Source organism: Stylophora pistillata, chromosome 8 (genome assembly GCF_964205215.1).
Source record: "Stylophora pistillata chromosome 8, jaStyPist1.2, whole genome shotgun sequence".
NCBI classification, from domain to species: Eukaryota; Metazoa; Cnidaria; class Anthozoa; order Scleractinia; family Pocilloporidae; genus Stylophora; species Stylophora pistillata.
The window spans coordinates 32749586-32769329 of record NC_142526.1 but is presented as its reverse complement, the minus strand read 5'-3'; the positions used below and the strand labels follow the sequence as shown (position 1 = coordinate 32769329).

The window sequence follows — 19744 nt, the reverse complement described above, 5'->3', positions numbered from 1 at the left end:
TGACAATTGGCTGGTATAAACCTGGATTATATCAACCAGTAGAGCACGATGCTATATTAATTCACTTAGTTGCACAAAGGACAGATGCAATGATTTTGCAAAAAGGGGAATTAATGTACTTAATGTAATAATGTAGCTGGGCAGTAATATTATTTTAGGGCCTAAACCTCTCATTTCTCTCTGTTACTTTGCCATCTCCAATAGCTTTCTGTATAAGTTCTCTTTTTTCAGCATTGTATATTTCGGGTTCATCTAAAATGCATCTCTATTTCACCTTGTTGAGCACAAGAGTAGTTTAACTAAATTGAGTTAATTGTAAGTTTAGTGTTGAAGATGTTTCTTGAGGTTATTATGTTAATCACTGATACAGCTGAAAAAACTGTTGAGGTTCATATAACATCAATTTCTATTTACTAAGATGGCTACAGTTAAACGGTTGAAACATTTTTAGCAATACTAAGACATACAAGTACAAGAAATTTGCAATTTTGTTTCTTTCAAATTCTTTGTCATGCATGTGCAATGCACGGCACTTGTTGCACTCACTTCCCTTGTAAATTGGATTTTGGAATTCCTAGGAATTTTTTCCTTGGAATTACTAGGAATAAGAGGCGTGAATTTTCACAGTAAATTCGGACAGGGAATACCTAGGAATTTCAGGAATTCCCAACTGCAGCAACCCTGATTCTAAAAGCCTAGAAAATACCCTAAAATTCCACGTTAATCCAACAGGACTTGGAATTCTTGGGAATTCCTAAGAGTTCCAACTCAGAGCACCAATCACTTCCCTGAAAGACTGTAAATCTAAAAATTTGCCTGAAATTCCTAGGAATTCTGGGAATTTCCAGGAATGTTTAAGAATTATTGGAAATTTTAGAGGCAACTAATATAGAATAAATACATGCATGAACTCCCAACTAAAAATTCAAGTAGTCAATAAAATTTATTTACAAGCCTAGTTCAGGTTTAAATCATTTTCTATTGTACATTTACATCAACATTTAGTAATGTTAGGATGAAATTTGATTTCTCTTTCTTTTCTTGAAAACTTCAGAAAAATTATCCTCAACTAGTCCTTACGAATCGTTAAATTTGTTTTGACTTATTGTCATAACTATGATCCGAACAACTATGATATAAGTTTCAAACACAAACAAAACTACTTAACGAAATCTTTTTTAATACGACTGCAGGACTGTGGAATACTCTTTCACCCAACATGAAATGTACAATCTCGCTCTTAACATTTAAATCTAAATTAAATAACCTATATTTTTCTAAACTCGTCTCATACACTCCTCCATGTCAGTATTTTATACCTTAAATTAACTTGCTTTTTTGTAAACATATTCTAGCCCATTTTGTGTCTTTTTTATTGTGTTATAGGGGTTAGGTCTCGCTTAGGACGAAAGTTCTGTTCCTCTCTCCTACCACTCCACTTTATTTTTTTTTCTCTTTTCTTGTAACTGTGTAATGTAGATTAGTTGTTTGTATTTGTTGAACCGTGGCGAATAAATTAAATTAAATTAAAAACTGAATTAATAAATTATAAGGCTTAATTCTCTTTTTTAACATTTTGTTGTGTAGTTTCGGTAAGTATATTTACTCATTGTACTTTGACGAGCCCGTAAGGCTAGTCAAAATACAAACAACGAGTAAAATACACGCGCAAACGGGTAAAATACAACGAGTAAAATACACTTTCCTTCAGACAATAATCCTAACACATTTTCCACGCAACATAAATCTTGAGAAAAAAAAACTTGGTACTAGAAAATGCCGAAATAAGGGTCTTTTCATTTTCAGCGAATTTTCGTTGGTATATTAAAACCTTGCGCACTGTTGCTAGGTTAACCGGACAGAGCTGAATATGCCACGTCACGGGTATGCGGTTAACAACGCGGGCTTAAATGTCTCAGGTCTAAAATTTAGCGAAATGAGCGGAAAATAATAAGGGCTGACCTTTAAAACCGAGGAACTCTGTTTTCGTCGAAGGCACTTTACTATTTCCAAAGGTTTAAAGGAGAAAATTAATTTTTGAAAATTATTAGGGGGTGTACCAAATTTTTGGAGGTTGTTCTGTAAAAGAAAAGCGGCAAGGAAAACGACGCCTCGAAACAACAGAATAGGAAATCAACTATGCGAACGACTCAAAATCAAGTGTTTCCGCGGCAAAACCTGGCGCATGCGTATACGTTATTCAGTTCTGTCAGGTTACGATGTTTCTGAATTTGTAAATGGCGATCGAATCAAGGCTTCTTTTAGAGGTTTAAGATCTGATCATTTTACTTTTGTAGTCACCTTCTATGGTGGGAACAAGACTCATATTTCGGTCTTTAGTAATTCGTCTGGCTGAATGGATTCAATCTTTAGTGACTGCAAATATCCTGCAATCGGAAAGTCATTCTGACGACTTCGAACTCACGTGGGCAATGGCTGAACCAGCGCTCATGTGGGTGAAGGAGAATCTTTTACTAACCACTATGATTGATCTCAAGACAATCAATTAGCCTGAAAGAACCTATGTCTCTTCGTCTGGGGAAGTTAGTAACGAATTGCCGAGACTTTGAGAACGAAGGTGAGTAATTTTGTTATTCTTCTAATAAACTTTAGACGTGAACCTTCTGAGCACGCATTTGCACGTTATTACAGTGGTTGAGTTTTAAATATGTCTTCAGGAAGCCTTACATCTTCCGCATATATAAACCCCGTAATTTGTATTCTATTCGAATGTTTAGCTTCCATGTTGTTTAGCTTCCATGTAGTCCTAAAATTGAATTCATCCGCATTCCATTCCAAATCATGCGGAAGACACGAACTATGTGTAAAAACGATTTTAGCTTCCTAGATGAAGTCCTTTTGAAAAGAAGTGACATCGAAATTGTACTCATGCTACCTAAAACGCTGAAGCCAAGATTTCTGATTTGCTGAAACGGAAAATAGTTCTTTGTGAAGATATAAATTGATTCCTCGTGATGGTTCGCCAGTGCAGTGTGAGCAGGCGTTCGTTGTGTGAAGGAGCAAAAACATTTTCAATCGATTTTGATCAAATAAGATTTTCGAAAAAGGTATTCGTTTCGTCAATTGCAAACTACGATGGCCGATCTGGAGGCAGCTGTTGAGCAAAACCAGGAATCAGGCCGACCGAACGGAACGTAAGTGAAATATTTTCATCATTATTGCGTCTCAAACCTTGAGCCAGGCGGCATGGTTTAAGGTCAAAACTTCTTGGTTTGCAAAGAAAATTGATGGTATGTTTTTTTTACGGATGGTATAGAGCGATGTTCCTCTCCGATTTCTATCCTCACCTTATACCTTTCGATTAGCTTCTCCTCTCCAGCTCGATACAAACTAACCACTAGTTCTTTCAAACCGCTCTTAATTACGAGCATTTCCTATTAATAGTCAGCTCATTTTCAATGCGTCTCAGGCGCAACAAGCAGACACTTCCGGTTTGCGGAATCTGACTGAGGGACCTGAGTAAACTTTCTTTGTTTTCGGTATCATGATTAAAAGTGTAACAGTCGTAAACTCATAAGCCACGACACAGGATATAACACTCTGTTTTAATTTGTTGACAATTTCAAAATGACATCTTAAAACGAAAAACTTTTACGGTAAAATATGTTTTACGCCTAAAGGTTAAAATTTGTCAAATTTTACACTCAACCCTTGAGATTTATCAATTTTTACGTCTAACGTTTAATTATTTACCCATTTTACGGCTATCGGCTAACTCAATGAAGACCCTCTACACTGAGATATTTTCAGTCCCCAATGTGTTTTGTGGAGTAAGTTCCCTTTATTTCTGGATAATTTTTAATGAGAAAGATCTCTCTCGGTCGTTGTGATGCACTATACATATATTCTTCGATGCTGTAGTTTATTCCATAATTATCGGTGGTTTTCCTTTATTTCAATTTTTTTTTGTACCGGTGATGGTCTTCTCATTAGCTTCAATTTTTAATTAGTTTCCACCAACCCTTGTGTTTTGGTTGAAATGTCAGTGATTTAAAAGCTCTCTTTATTTGACAAAGCCTATTCTCTCTAAGTTTGGGTATTTTATAAATCTAGGATAAACCAAAGAAGTCATCATTTAATTCTTGTATCACATCCCTAACTGTTTGATGTAGTTAGTTATTTTTCCATTGAGGTTTTCCAGCTTTATCCCCACTACTTTTACTCAGTTTCTAGGGAGCAAATTTCAATACATTTGAATGTCTCTAGAAGGATTGTTGCAAAACACCTAAATTGCTTTCCAATAACATATTGATACGGCAAAATTGCCAATATGCAATCAGTTTTCAAACGAGTTTTAAGGATCGGACTGATGTTTTGAGAGACATGTAAATTTAACAAAATTGTTTATTGTCTTAAAAGTTTGCTGTAAGTTACTATGCAAGTATTGTCATACTTATATTTATATCTGTCGTCCCTAATAAGTCCTAATTAAGGTCTCTTGTGATAACAGCAATTATGCATATCGGCACAATGGAGATAAAATATCTGAGTGAGCTTTAGAATTTTTCAAGCACGTAGCAAGGGTGTCAGTCAATGAGATCTTTACCAAAGAGGTAGCTGAAAATGCTATTAAAGTCACCTTCAAGTTGTTCTCTAGATTCTTTCATTAAAGAGGAAGAATTTTCACATCTGAGAAATGCAAGCCTCCATAGTGACTAGAACTAAGCTTGTAGGTTAAAGAAAATGTTGGCCTATACAATGTGGGATCTTTTAGCAAGAAATAAAATTCTCAGCAGAGCTTAGATGAGTAGAAAAAGGTAAACTAGTGAAATGTAAGTATCAGACAGTTCGTAACGCTTATCGCATGCCAGAGGTACAAGATAAACTCTTGATCAAAATTCGAAACTTCCAGCGCTAAAAAATCACTTTGCATCATCTGCACCTCAAGGATAATCCAAGGTGACATAACACTCGATACGATTATACACTTTCCGAGTCACTAGATTTGGTCTGCAAAAGACGAAAAAGGTCCATTGAAGAAGAAACCACAACAACAGAAATAATTTTTATAGCTGACCCCTGGAGATAAAGTCATGCCGCAAAGGATTTTATCTAACGAGATGCAGCACAAAAGTCAAGGAAAAACGCAACATAGCTACCTATCCTACCAAGAACCCCTCCTTAACCAAGAAAATGTAGAGACTGAAACTGGTCCAGTCGTCTGAGGCAGAACTGGCTACTTATTGCATCCTTTTCTCCCCATATATGCAGGAAACTTCGAGTAGAATTTTCAACCTCAGTCACATTTTTGCCCACCTTCACTCGCATCAAATATCATTGTTCAATGGTGCACAAAGAACATAATTCCTGAGATGAAGTGACCACGAGACAATAATTATTTTTATCAATCTTGGCAAATGAAATAATTAACTTGTCCTATCCCTGGAGAATACACAATGGTGTGTGTAGACATGAAATTCAAAATCTACAGTAGGCCTTTACTAATGAGGAAAGTTGACCGCTTCCAGTTAAATTTTGAATCACACTGTCATTAAGCGATGTGAATCTTTAACGCTGTTGTTTCAGCCATAATCCGAGAAACTCTCGACAAACGACCTAGTGAGGCTGGGAATATTGAACGCCATGCCATTCCTTCATCAACCTTACAAAGTGGCGCAAAAGGCGAGTGACATGTCTGTAGCTGATTGTGGATATCAAACGCTTAAAAGAAATTGTGGTAATTTTACAAGTGTGCTGTTACACCTTTTATCAGGGTTAATAATCCATATAAAACGCCGCAGTTCATACAATAATGTAAATTATCATCTGAATCCAGCCAACCTTTCGTCAGCTAAACCTCAGTTTCCACTTTCGCACAATTTTGTCGGCTGATTGTCAATTGAAAGTAATAACATGTGGGTGCGGTTTTGTCTTCAGCATGTACTGTTGATGAAACAAAATGCTGCCCAATTTTCTAAATTGATCTTTAACTTTAATTTAATAGACTGATGAACTGAGTAGATCGGATGCTCCATAATTGCATCAAAGAGAGAGGTTCGAGAAAACAGTTTTTAGCGCATTTGGGTACAATTTTATGTAAGGAATGTACATTATCAAAGATATTTATGTCATTCGTTTGATCAGCCTTTTGCTTAGATTCAAGCTTACAAATCAGAGGTTTTTAAAAAAGATCTTTTTACCTCAAATATCTTCTTGGTAACTTAAATCTTAAATTTTCAAAATTGCGCTGTCACGGCAAATTAAAAGGCATGTCAGCAAGAAACTGGGCAGTTAATAGGCCACGAGAAAACTGATATTTTACGATAAGTTGAAGAGAAAATCCTCATTTTGTTAAATATTATGATGAGACTTGCCCAAGAATGGAGGGTTTTTAAATTCGAAGAAAATACTCCAGCAGATCTAAAGTGAGTTGGTCGTAAATCCTGCGAGGCAATTTTTCTCAAAAGCATTTCTGTCAGACTCCCCTAGTTCGTTGATCATTTAAGCACTATCGAAAAAGATCTTGAAACGCTCAAGAATTAGTTTGTTTCTAAAACGTCCTCTCCTGGTGACATTGCTATTGTAATGCTAAAACTTGGCTAAAGCTTTACCAGCTAACACATGAATCCTAGTATCGCTATCAATTGATGACAACCGTATCTTGCGCCTAGATCTTTTGGACTTTTCATTTATTCATTCATTCATTCATTCATTCTTTATTCACACTTATTCTACTAAAAATACAACAACGAGAAAGAGAAAAAGTAGAAAAAAAAAAAGAAGAGAGTTCTAACTGTACATAAATTTACACAAAGCAGTGGAAAGAGTGTGTAGTAGCCAAAGGAGCCAAGCTTTTGAGTTGGCCACTACCACAGAGCAGTTACGGAGGGGTGAAAGTTAAATACACGTAAGGAGATAGCACATATACTAAATAGTTAAAATAGTAAAATAGAGCTCTAAGATAGGTTAAAGTTGTTCAAGATGTCTGCCTGCCAAGTAGGAAGATTTTATATTCTTTTTTAAAGCTTTTGGCAGGGAGACACTTTATTTTAATAGGTATCGTTTGCCAGATCTGTGATGCCACCACACTAAATCTTGCTAGACCATAATTGGTTCTAGAGAATGGTCTGTACAAGTTTTGATTAGTGGCATGCTTAGTAGAGTAATTATAGACAGCTGAAGCCGGTTGGGCTAGATCATAGAGGACTGGAGGTATATTCTTTTTTTCATATTGAATTTTATGCACAAGAGAGCCAATTTTTAATTTAAAAATATTCTCTAATCTTAAGATTACTAATAGCGTGAAATATAGTGTAGAACTTTCTCTTTTGCTAGCCAAGAAGATGCTGTGGATACCGTTGTTTTGACTTATTTTGATTGTATTTAACCTGGTTTGGTATGCAGTTCCCCCAACACATCAATCCATATGTTAGATATGGAAATATGAGAGTATAGTACAGTTGTTTGAGTGTGCTCACAGGTAAATGATGTCTAAGCTTAAATAGAATTCCGACGTTTTTTGTTATTTTATTGTTTATGTGCTGGAGCTGAGCATCCCATTTTAAATGTTCATCAATAAAAACCCCCAAATATTTTATCTGAGATTTTTGTTCTATATTGCAAGCTGTTATTCTGATATTTGTTCTCCTTTTAGTGAAGTAATAATCATATAATTAGTCTTCTTGAAATTAATTGACAGCATATTTGCTGCACAGTATTTTAAGACCTTTCTAAGTTCTTTGTCAATAACTGATTGGAGCTGCTCAGGGTCTTTTGAAGAATAAAACATATTTATCATCTGCAAAAATCCTAAAAGTTAATTTCTCTGAAGACCTAGGCAAATCATTAATATACAACAGAAACAGCAATGGACCTAGTGTGGAGCCTTGGGGTACACCACATGTAATAGTTTTCAGGCTAGATTCTGTATTACCAACTTTGACATATTGCTTATATTAGTTATATAGCTCGAAAACCATGCATGGGGGACTCCTCGGATCCCATGTTTGTATAATATTCCGAAGAGAATATGATGGTTAATTGTGTCAAAGGCCTTAGAAAAGTCTAAGAATATACCACGTGTAATATGTTGACTGTCAATTGCTGACTTCAAATTCTCTACAGTTTCGAGAATTGCATATTCCGTGGAATATCTCTTTCGAAAGCCAAATTGATAGTTAAAAAGTAGACATTCTTTTTCTAAATAGGACACAAGCTGGTCATATACTAGTCTTTCCAGTACTTTACTGAAGGGAGAAATAGCTGCTATTGGTCTATAATTACCTAACTCAGATACACCACCGCTTTTAAATATTGGGGTTACTTTTGATATCTTAAAGGCTTCAGGAAACTCCCCTGATGATATTGACTCATTGTAGATCTCAGTGAAGGGTGCAGAGAGCTGTTCAGCTGCAAGTTTGATAAGCTTATTAGGAACAGTGAGTGATGCTTTATTTTCTTTTAGCCCAGCAAACAATGTAAACACCTGTGCTAGGGTTACAGGAGCAAGGTAGAAGCTGTTTGATGGTGTAGATTATATGTATTGCAAAGGGTCTGTATGATCAGGTTTAATTTTCTGTGCTAAAGCTGGCCCAATGTTGACAAAGAAACTATTGAATAATTCAGCAATGTCCTTTTCTTGTGAATAAGTCTTATTATTATGAGTAATTTTTGTAGGGAAAGTTTGACCTCTAGTTTTCCTTTTAACAAGAGTACCGATAAGTTTCCAAGTTTGTTTAAGATTATCATTGTACTTTGAGAATTGGGTGCTATAATAGTCTGTCTTACTTTTATTCTTAAGATGTGAAAGAATAGCTGCATAATGTTTATATTCCCTTTTTTTTTGGAAGTCATTGCTTAAGTAATGTGTACGGTACATTTTTTGTTTCCTTTTTACTGATTTCAAAACAGCATTTGTGAGTCGCAGCTTATTAAGTTACTTTTGTTTGCTTTGGCTAGCCAGCCTGATAGGTGCATGTTTGTCAACATTTTTATTCAGGATATTAATTGTCTCCCTTAGCTTCTCATTTAAATTCTTTTGGGGATTAAGGATTTCATGCCAAGCAATCTGATTTATATCATCCAAGTAGAGGTCTTTCTTAAATTTAGAATAGTCTAGAAAATATAAGATGCTGTAAGATTTTTAAAACAATTTGTATATATAGTCAATGAGTGTTGCTTTATTGTCAGTAAGCCTGGTAGGTTTAGTAATGATTGGTAAGATGTTGTTGGCATAGAGCATATCTAAGAACTCTTCAGTTTGGACGTGTTCATTAAATTTCAGGAAATTTATATTTATATCTCCAAAGATGTAAATTTCATGCCTATTGGAATTAATTGATTTGATTATATCATTTAGTTGGTTGCAAAACTGTTCTAGATCATAAGTAGGATGCTTGTGGATACAGCCTATTATAATCTTCTTTTTACCTTTGCCAGCATCAATTTCTGCCCAGCATGATTCAACTAGTGTTATATCAAATTTAATATCAGGCCTTGGTACTACTTTAAAATTATTAGCGATATACAGAGCGGCTCCACCCGCCTTTGTTGGAGAGTCTGTGTGGAATAAAATAAAGCCGTTGATATTTACATTACTAACAGAATTCTCACCCAATTTGGTTTCTGTAATTCCAAGAATATTAACCGCCTCCCGGTTAGCTCAATGGATAGAGCGCTGGACTGTTGTGCGGGAGGTCGAGGGTTCGAGCCCCGGCCGGACCAACACTCAAGGTCTTAAAATAACTGAGAAGAATATGCTTCCTTTCTGTAACATCAAGAAATGGTTAGATATTCTAGTCTTCTCGGATAGGGACGAATAAATGGAGGTCCCGTCTCCTGCAGGGTTAGGGGTAGGAGACGTTAATTTCCCACGCACGAGTATACTGTGTGATGGATGTCCTCCCCTGGGGTGGGTTGGGTGGGTGCTTACAGGGCCGTTCTGAAAACCACTTCTGTGAGAAGACACCCTGTCTAAAGATTATTATCTATCTATCCACTTTGGTATCAAAGAGTTCTTCCAATAAATTTAGGTTTTTAGAAAGACTTCTGATGTTGCGGTGAAGAACTGAAAAATATTTGGCGTCTGTTTTAGCTAGCATTTTATTAAAACTGCGAACTGAATAATATTCTGAGCAAGGGGTATTTAACATGAAATCTGGGTCGCATTCGTCGAATTTATTTGGATTAGGGAGGAGATCGTAGAAGTCAAGATCATCATGGCGCCCATCCGGCCAGCCACCAACCATAGCATAAAATTCTCTATCAGTTAACCCATAAAATGGTGAAGAACTACTTACGTTTTCTTGGTGATTAGCCATGTCTAGATCCATAATAGTGCACATTTATAGAGGTCGTCAAATTGAGCTATAGTTAATCAAGGTGATCGAGGAATTCTTCGAATTCCTCATGTCTCACAAAGCATTTCGTAATTGAGCTCTCCGTTTTCTTCAGCATTATTCTACCGTTAGCAGTCCAGATAAACTTGTAGTTACGGTCGCGCTTGAATTGTAAAATTCTGCCCAGTAGTCGCTTTCTGTACGGCGTCAGGCTTTCATTCACATGAATTTGTGCTTTATGACTTACAGCCACAGATTCCGGCTCGCAGACCACCGACGGAAGGTCTTCAGTCCGCTTAGATTTTAATCTTTTCCTGTTGCTGTACATTTCGTCTCTTTTCTCTCTTCGAGTGAAGTATACGATTAGTCGATCTTTCACTTTCTGCGTTGGCGGCAAACGGTGAGCGATCGATATATCGTTTGGGCTGAGGTTCACTCCCATAATCTCAGACATTTCTTTTACCAGCAACGCTGGGTTATCATTTGGTACAATCGGAATACCAGTTCGAGGCAATCTCTTCGTGCGTTCTGCTCAAGCTCATCCAACTAGATCTGAACACTAAGATAATCGTTTCCAAGCTTCCCAATGTCTTCTTTTATCAGTCTAATATTGCTCTTTACACTGTCATTGTGTTCTTTTATGCCCTTAATGGTTGATATCACTGTATCGTATTTTTTTGAAATGAAGTCTTGGGACTTTTCAATTTCTTCAAATCGTTTTCGGAGGTCTTTAAGGCCAGCTTTGAGCGAATCGACTTCCTTGCGGATCTCTTCTCGTATGTTAGGAAGAAACTCCTTTGCCCAAAGCTCTTTCAAACTTTTTACCGTTAGACTCATGTCATCTCAGTATTCCTGTGATTGGAGATCAATTGCAGCCACTTCGTTGCGCAACAATAGCGCTCCGGGAGTGTGGATAAACATTTCCATCGGACCCTGAAAAATTGACGTAAATAACGCTTACATGGGTGCGGGGCTATCACGATGGGACAAGAATCAAAGGTTTTAAATGGGCAAGCCCACTCTTTACTGGGTGTTCGTTAGTGAGCAATGGAACCCAATGTTCTACTGATTTTCATTCGTGTCCTACCAAACAAAGACGATAACTTGTCGATCATTTTTCGTGTTCCCCTGTAATAGTCGAAGGTTCCAGAGAACGGGCAAGGATTAAAAATCGCACGTGTGTAAACAGCTAGGCAGATCGGATTTCAACCTGAATAAATTTGTCCGTCTGTGACGAGATCTCATGTCACATGGAATCTAAGAATGAGAAGAAAACGAGAGTGACCGAGAAATATTTCGGATCGAAAGCCTTATTCAAAATAATTCTTGATTTATTGTTACAAGCCTTAAACGTGCGAATTTCTTGCATAAACGAAACCCACGCAGTAGAACTCATCCTGCTTGGATGGTTTTTACTTGACTTCATGCCTCAACTTCAGGCCTCACTTGAAGTTTGAAAGTTCAGACAATCGTAGCATCATCGACTCGAAAGCTTAACTTGTCGCTTTTGAGAGCTTGATTTCGAACTTTTTCCAAGCAGAGTATTCTATTGTATTTTTACTTTTCATTTTGAGTCCCAGAAAGTCGTAATTGGTCAGGAGGAAATTTACGGACAAAATCGTGCTTTGTAGTGGAGGGAGAGGAGAAAGCGAGTCCATCGCGCAGCATCGGCGGTTCAGGTGTCAATAATGTGTTAAAGCTTAGAGTTCAATTTATGCCATACTATATGCTCATAAAGCAAAATGTAAACAATGAAGTATGTTATATGATTATAAACCCCTCCTTCCAGAGGAATAAAACCCTACACTAGAAACACACCCAAACCCCTCCATTTTTGAATTGAATCTACTGGGTTCTGCACATTGACTGGGAGTAAATCCAAATTGCTCTTTGAATTGTTTGTCGGTGCAATGTTCCTACATTTTTTTTTCCCGAAGAAAACCAATAGACAAAAAAACTTCGTTTACGTAATTATATCTTTATGTTTGCACTCTATCTTAAAATGATTACTATTACATTTTTATGATATTGACCTCAGTCATGCATCCCCTGGATGCCTACTTTTTTCATCGTTGCTGAGCTAGAGAACAACTAACGAAAGAAGTGCACATGAAGAGGAAAGTTATTAAATCCCGTAAATTCCAAACAAGATGGAAAACGTTAACTGATGGTCAAACGGTCAAAAACAATTGATAAAATTAATGTTGAAGAAAATGTGGCCAAAATATCTTTATTGTGAAGAAATGCAGTCAACAACATATTTAGTTGAAACTCTTATAAACTACAACAAATTTCATATCAAGATGCAAGCCTCGTTAAGTAATATGACGAAGTTACCAGTTTATCTTTTCAAGGCTAGGCAGTAGTTATCCCGATTGTGAAAGTTATTTGTGACAAAATGGCTCTAAATCTTTGATAAAGAAATGCAAACCATACACGAAGCTGCTGTAGTTTCTCTGGTCTTAGCTAATACTGCTTATGTGTCTTTTCTCTATAATTTTCCATACGATCTTGATAACCATGATATATTCAGCATTGATGAACTGTCACTGTTGGTCACCAAATCAATCAACTCGCAAGTCAATGACACAAAATAGGTTCGAAACTAAAAAATCGACCTATAGTGCCTCAAAAGGATGACAAATCCAGAATATGAAGATTAACAAAGATTGCAGGGAGATATACACGGTGTTACGTAGCTAATATAAAGCCACATTTTAACTGAAAACGGTAAAAGTGACTCATTATTGGGTCATAATTGTTCGTCACTGGGGAAATCACCTATTCAATCAATCACTCCTTTATGTTTAAGTCTCAAGCTCACGTAGCATTGGTTAGGGGTTTTGCTTTTGATAAAAAATCGTGAGATCACCATGCTTTATATCCATATTCCTCTCGACAGTAACGTGAAAGCTGGAAAACAAGGCTGGGGCTGGGGAGCGATAATCAAAGGAAGAAAAACCATCTCTTGTCGTGTCCTCGCCTCCTACGAGAAAGCGTTGGAAAATTTTGGATTTTTTCTTGCGCGAAGAGCGACAGTTATATTCCTAGTATGGCTCATACTAGCTTTTGGAAGTTGCATGGGATTTATTCGCCTCCGTATCGGACACGACTCTTTGGATCGTTTTACTGCCGCCGACAGCCAATCCAGGCAAGATCTACGTCGTTCAGCACGATTCTTTCCAGTTCTGGATGCTCGTCAAGAGCAGGTTATCATAACCCCTTCACGCGGTCAGAATATTTTGAGTGCAGTTTGTTTAGACGATGCAGTTCTTCTGCACCGGGCCGTAGTGAACATCATTGGTTACAAAGAATTGTGTTTCAAGCAAATCCCTTCTAGCAAAGGGGGAAACATTCCCAATCAAGAGTGTGTTATCAGTAGTCCTTTTGAACTAACTGGTGGCCGCTTTGAAAACCTAAGCGACTTTTTGTCCATTCTCCACCGTGAGCTGAAACACCCCACCACAGTTCTATCCACTGGACAAACGTTTAATTCTTCGTCCGAACAGATTTTTAGTAACCTAAGGTTTAAATCAAACACAGCCTCGTTAAGTGCTGAGGCAGACGCTCTGAGAATCATTTACTATGTCAAGAAGACAACCAGTGATGTGGAAGATCAGAGAGTCTTAACTTTTGAAGCAACGTTTGCGAGTGTCCTCTTGTCCTTGGAAAAGAGCCTAAAATGCGCTTCAATTACCTTCAAAACTGCAAACACAAGAGATGAAACCTTGAAAGACATACTCAATCCGCAACTTCTACCATTGTTCTCGTCAACTGTGATATTGGCAACTCTTGTCTTCACTGTCATATATCTTTCTTCTGACACTCTGAGCTGCGTGGCAACGGTAATCCTGATGATTTCGGGTATTATCTTGCCCCTAATTTGCACAGCAGGCATCATTTCTTTGACATACACCACATTTTTCCCGTCCTCGTTGTTTATTCCCTTTCTGCTATTTGGGAAAGCAACTTCAGATGTAGTTCTCATCCTAAGAGAGTGGGAGCGACATCGTGTGCCATCACTTGAACATCGCGTCAGTAGCTGTGTAACAAGAACAGGTTTTCTCTCTGCATCTTCGGCATTATGTGGAGCCTCCATACTGATAGTCGCAATCAAATCCTCCTTTGATGTCATTTCCAGTTCCTTCGTGATGACTGTTATAGCGTTTATAGTTTTCTCAATTGCCTCGTTCATAGGAACAGTAACTTTATTAATATGCTTTGAAAGTAGAGTGAAGGAACTAAAAACGTCATGTTTGTGGTGCCGAAGTACGAGGTCAACGTTGCCATACCACGGAGACTTCCGAAAGAAATCCGCACAAAGGCTGCAAAATTTTGCAAAACAACTGGCCAAGAAATTGACGTCAAAAGGTGGTAAAGTTCTAGCGCTTGCCATAACTGCTGGTATCGTTATTATGTGTGTCCGATGCGCTTTACACCCTTTCGAAAGAACGAAAAGCATCGATTCACTCCACCAAAATCACAATTCAAAGAAATTTGCAGAAGAACAAAGACAGTTTTTTGGCAAAGAAACTGACATAAGCATCGTTGTTCCTGATGAAGTGGAGTATTCCAAGAATAGCTTACAAACGGAAATTACTAGCATGTGTAAAATGCTAGGAGAGGCCTCTTACAGTGAAGGGATACCTCAATGCTGGATGACAGCCTTACTCCAATGGGCGAAGACTCAACATAGGAACTGCTCGGATTTTGATTTCTACAGCTGTTTAGAAGCTTTCCTTGATGAAGTCCACGGCACTTATTTTCGTCAGGATTTGGTTTTGAGAAATGAAATACTCAACCCTCGAATTTTGGCATCCCGTGTTCATCTACAGATAGAGCTGCATGATCGATATCGTGAGGACAGAAGAGTTCTTGAGAAACTGAGAGAAGATTTGGCAACGCAGTCCTCCCTAAATCTCATCGCATACTCAGAGAAATTTCTGGATCTTGATGACATGTTTTTGTTAGAGAAAGACACTATCCTTCTACTTAGCATTTCAATTGCCCTGACATACATCATTTCTACGCTCTCGAGTACAAGTTCCAGAATTGGTTTCCTCCTGGCTATAACATTCGGCGTTCTCTTGCTAGAAACTGCCGCCCTCATGGCTCTTTGGACGATTTTTCTCAATCAAATCTCATTTATTGTACTCATGGTCACCGTTGTTCTGTCTTTGGGTTTCAATTTTCAAGTAGCCCATGCGTTTGTATTCTCAGAAAAACAAGCCATACGAGATCGAATGATTGAATCTTTCAGCTCCGTTTGGTATCCTGTGTTAATTTCAGTCCTTATTGCAGGATCTGGATCTGTGTCATTGGGGTTCATTTATCCAAGTCTATCGGAGATTTTTCTACAAGTTGTCCCCGTGGTCTTGGTCCTGGGACTGATGCACGCCTTCATTATTTTGCCACCACTCATAGTCCTGTTTCTCCATTTCCTGGATGACGTAATTTATCAGAATAGCTATAATGTCCTGCCTGAAAAAAGAAGCAAAGTAGATGGTATATCCTTGCATTCACTTGACGATCGTGCAAAGCAAAACAACTGTAAACGTCCTGGCATTTCCATCGTTGGTATCGGTTGCAGATTTCCTGGAGCAAGCAATAAGGATCAATTTTGGATTTTGCTAGAGCAAGGAAAAAGTTCGATTGATGCATTTCCTCGAAACAGAACGGAAGAGTATAATGCATTCGCTAAACTCTATCACCCCAAACGCTTTGTCAGTGGACGCCTTTGTGCTGTGAGGGGCTCTTACCTGGAGGAAATACAGAACTTTGATAACAAATTCTTTGGTATTTCAAATCAAGAGGCTCGTGGAATGGATCCTCAGCAAAGGATACTTCTTCAAGTGGTGTACGAGGCTATTGAAGATGCTGGAATGCTCCTGGAAGACCTTCAGCGGTGTAAAACTGGAGTCTTCGTCGGTGTAATGAATCTCGAATATAGTTCGCTTATAACAGACTCATCAAACTATAGAAATATTGACCAGTTTTCATCGACAGGTATAACTGCATCAATTATTGCCAACAGAGTATCTTTCTGCTTAAACCTAACAGGACCAAGTGTTGCTGTTGACACTGCATGCTCGTCTTCATTAACTGCCCTTAAACTAGCCTGCGATAACCTTCATAATGGAGATTGTGATGTAGCGATCGTTTGTGCACCAAATGTTATCCTCAACCACGCTATGCAGATGGTATCGAGTATGGCCGGCCTCCTAGCACCTGACGGACGTTGCAAAAGTTTTGATGCCTCTGGTGACGGTTACGGACGAGGGGAAGGTTTTGCAGCAGTTATTTTGAAACTTTCAAATGCAGCCGTGAGTGATAAAGATGATCAATATTGTGAAATCCTTGCTTGTGGTATGAACAATGATGGGCAAAATGCTGTGCCGATGACTGCGCCAAGCGCGAAGATTCAAGCGCAATTGTCAAGAATGGTACTAGAACAGTCAGGACTGGCTCCAGAGGATGTGGACTACTTCGAAGCTCATGGCACTGGCACTGCAATTGGAGATGTAGTGGAGGTCACCTCCATAGCTGATACTTACACTAGAGGAACTGGAAGTCTCAAACGAAAGCTAAGAGTTGGATCTGTAAAATCAAACCTCAATCACACCGAATCAACCTCTGGTCTTGCTGGGCTAATAAAAGTTGCTCTCATGATAAAGAACAAGAGGCTAGTTCCAACTGTTAATGTGCATGTTCTGAATCCCAAGCTGAAATTGGAAGAGAAGGGCCTTGTTCTTCAACAAACTAGTGAGCCTTGGTGCACAGAAATAGGAAAACCACGAACGGGGGCGGTAAACTCATTTGGCTATGGCGGATCAAATGTGCATGCTATTCTTCGTGAAGTCACCTTAATCAACAGCCTGGAAAGAAACAGCATCAAGCATTTAAACCATGTTCTCACTCTCTCAGCACGGTCGAAGGAAGCTCTGCAAAAAATGGCACGCCACTATTCTGAATGGCTTAGGGATCATACGAACGACAGAGATGAAAATCTGGTTCCTGACTTGTGCTACTCTTTAAATGAACGCCGCAGTCAGTGTCCCCACCGCCTAGCAGTTGCCTTTAGTTCGACTGCTGAAGCCTCCAAGTCTTTAGCAGACTATGCTGACGACTCCCCAGGATGGAATAAGGCAGTAATGTATGGTGAGGTAGACTCCAGTGACTCAAAAATAGTTTACATGTTCGGTGGACAGGGTTCACAATGGTATGCCATGGGAAGACAATTAATTGAAACAGAAAGAGTTTTTAGAGAGGCTATTCTGACCGTTAACAATGAAGTTAAAGCCTTGGGGGTGAGTTGGTCACTCATGGACGAGCTCTTAGCTCCAGCTGAAGATAAATCAAGAGTTTCGGAGAGCCGCATCGCCCAGCCTGCAACGTTTGCTGTCCAGTATGCAACCGCACGGTTACTGATGTCTTGGAGAATTTTCCCCTCTGCTGTCATCGGCCACAGTCTGGGAGAGTTTGCAGCAGCCTGTATTGCTGGGATTATAACCGTCAAAGAAGCCGTGGAACTAATATTTACTCGCTCTACTTTACAAGAAAACTGCCCAAATAGTGGTGGTATGGCTGCCCTGGGATTGTCCGAGGAAAATGCTAGGTCGTTACTGATGGAATTAAGGTTGAGCGCCACACTTGACGTCGCTGCAGTCAATGACGGGACAAGCGTTACAGTATCAGGTGATTCCCAATCCATTGAAGCTCTAGGGGAGCATGTAAAGAATGAATTGAAAGGTACATTTTGGCGTGTTCTTGGAACAAAGCGTGCATTCCATAGCTCGCATATGGAAATCATAAAGAAGCCCTTCCAGGCGGCCATGAAACGTCTCAACTTTAAACCTCAATTATCCAAGATCCCAATTTACTCAACTGTAAGAGGTGATCTTCTCTCTGGTGAAAAGTTTGACAAAGACTACTGGTGGCAAAACATACGCTGCCCTGTCGAGTTTTATTCCGCAATTAAGCACCTTTTGAAAGATGGCCACAAACAGATAATTGAGATCAGTACGCAGCCTATTCTTGCCCACTACGTCAAACAGATTGCTCTCCAAGAAGGTCTTAAAGAAGAAGAAATGCCAGTTGTCGTGACAACTCTTCCCCGAAAGAGAGTACCTGTCCCAGATCAACATAAGAGTTTCATGCAGACGACTGTGGGTAAGTTGTACACACAGGGATTCCCCATAGACTGGAAGTGCGTGCAAGAAAATCCATCTGCTAAGTTTGTGCGCTCGATTAGCTATCCATGGCAGGAAAAAAACTTCTGGTATAGGGAACACCCACCCCAGGAGATTATTCCTCCTCTAAGCACTGAGAACATCGCAAAGAAGCCGGCACATCCATATCTAGGCCAAGTGAAAATGACCGACCCTTATTCGGGCCTGTTTTGCTGGGAAACTGAGATAGACCTCCATCGCTTTTCGATTCTGAAAGACCATGCCCTCATCCAGGGAGGTACGGTGATGCCAGGAGCTGCTTACCTGGAGATGGCCTTTGCCATGCTGAAGGACAAGTTCGTAGGTGTTTCGGGTCTAGAATTACGTGATGTGAAGCTCTCTAGTCTCCTGACTTTGCCCGACACACAGGTATTTGCATATAATGAAAGCGTAAAAGGATTGATAATGTAATTATACGGTGACGTGCGATTTGTTTTAGACGACTTTAGCTCGTGTGAAAAGAAATAGTCCTGCCTCAAGAAAACGATCGAAGAGAGTAGGGATTTTTATGGAAAAGAAATGGAATTATTTTACAACTTTGCATATATAATAGCTGTCATCCGTAATGTTCACGAGGTTTTCACATGAAAAAAGAGAAATTTTTTGTTATATTTCTGATGTGGAAAGGCATAAATATAGACTTAAACAGTACGTCAAAACTTAGACGTGGTAATCACCTCTCGTAGAAATTTTCCATCTCGTAAAATGCTATGTGAACTCAATGCAAGTGTATCGTCACTTAAATATCACTCTTATGTTGTAGGTTCGATCATTGAGGTTGCGTCTTATGAAGAGCGACAGAGTAAACGAAGCTAAGTTCCACATCACAAGTGTTCAAGATGATCAGTCTGAAATCAACTTAAGTAGTGGAATGACCTCAATCGATCTGATACACAGACAAGACAACTTCGAGTATGAAGGTATTATTAGTCTCTGCTTTATTTGAAGTAGGAAAATTTTTAAAGACTAAAGAGGAGTTTGTTTTTTGTCGCATTATCCTTGAGAAAACTGACGGATGAAAGGAACAATATCTGCAATACAACATAAAATGTAGTATTTTTATTTCCATCGTCAACAGTTTTAATGTGACAAATGAAATATAAAAGATTCATGGTTAAGTTGCACATTTTCCCATTTATTATTAGTCAAAGATCAGGGAAAAGAAGCGGTCACAGAAATGTCAGGCCAGTTATGATTTTGTCGCAATGATTTTGAAAG

At 38.6% G+C, this 19744-nt stretch overlaps 1 protein-coding gene across 2 annotated transcripts in view; it reads left to right on the top strand.

The window, feature by feature from the left end:
* The first annotated feature begins 2202 nt into the window (after positions 1-2202).
* Positions 2203-19744, top strand: part of LOC148725893 (uncharacterized) — a 28115-nt gene continuing 10573 nt past the window's right edge. Inside the window, exons 1-3 of one of the 2 annotated variants that reach the window (XM_088730007.1) lie at positions 2203-2578; positions 13201-18895; positions 19290-19446. In XM_088730007.1, the coding sequence (XP_088586133.1) occupies positions 13379-18895; positions 19290-19446 (5674 nt within the window). In that variant the 5' untranslated portion in view covers positions 2203-2578; positions 13201-13378. Of the gene's footprint in view, positions 2579-2868; positions 3156-13200; positions 18896-19289; positions 19447-19744 lie in introns of those variants that run through there. The other variant, XM_088730006.1, reaches the window with a different exon arrangement.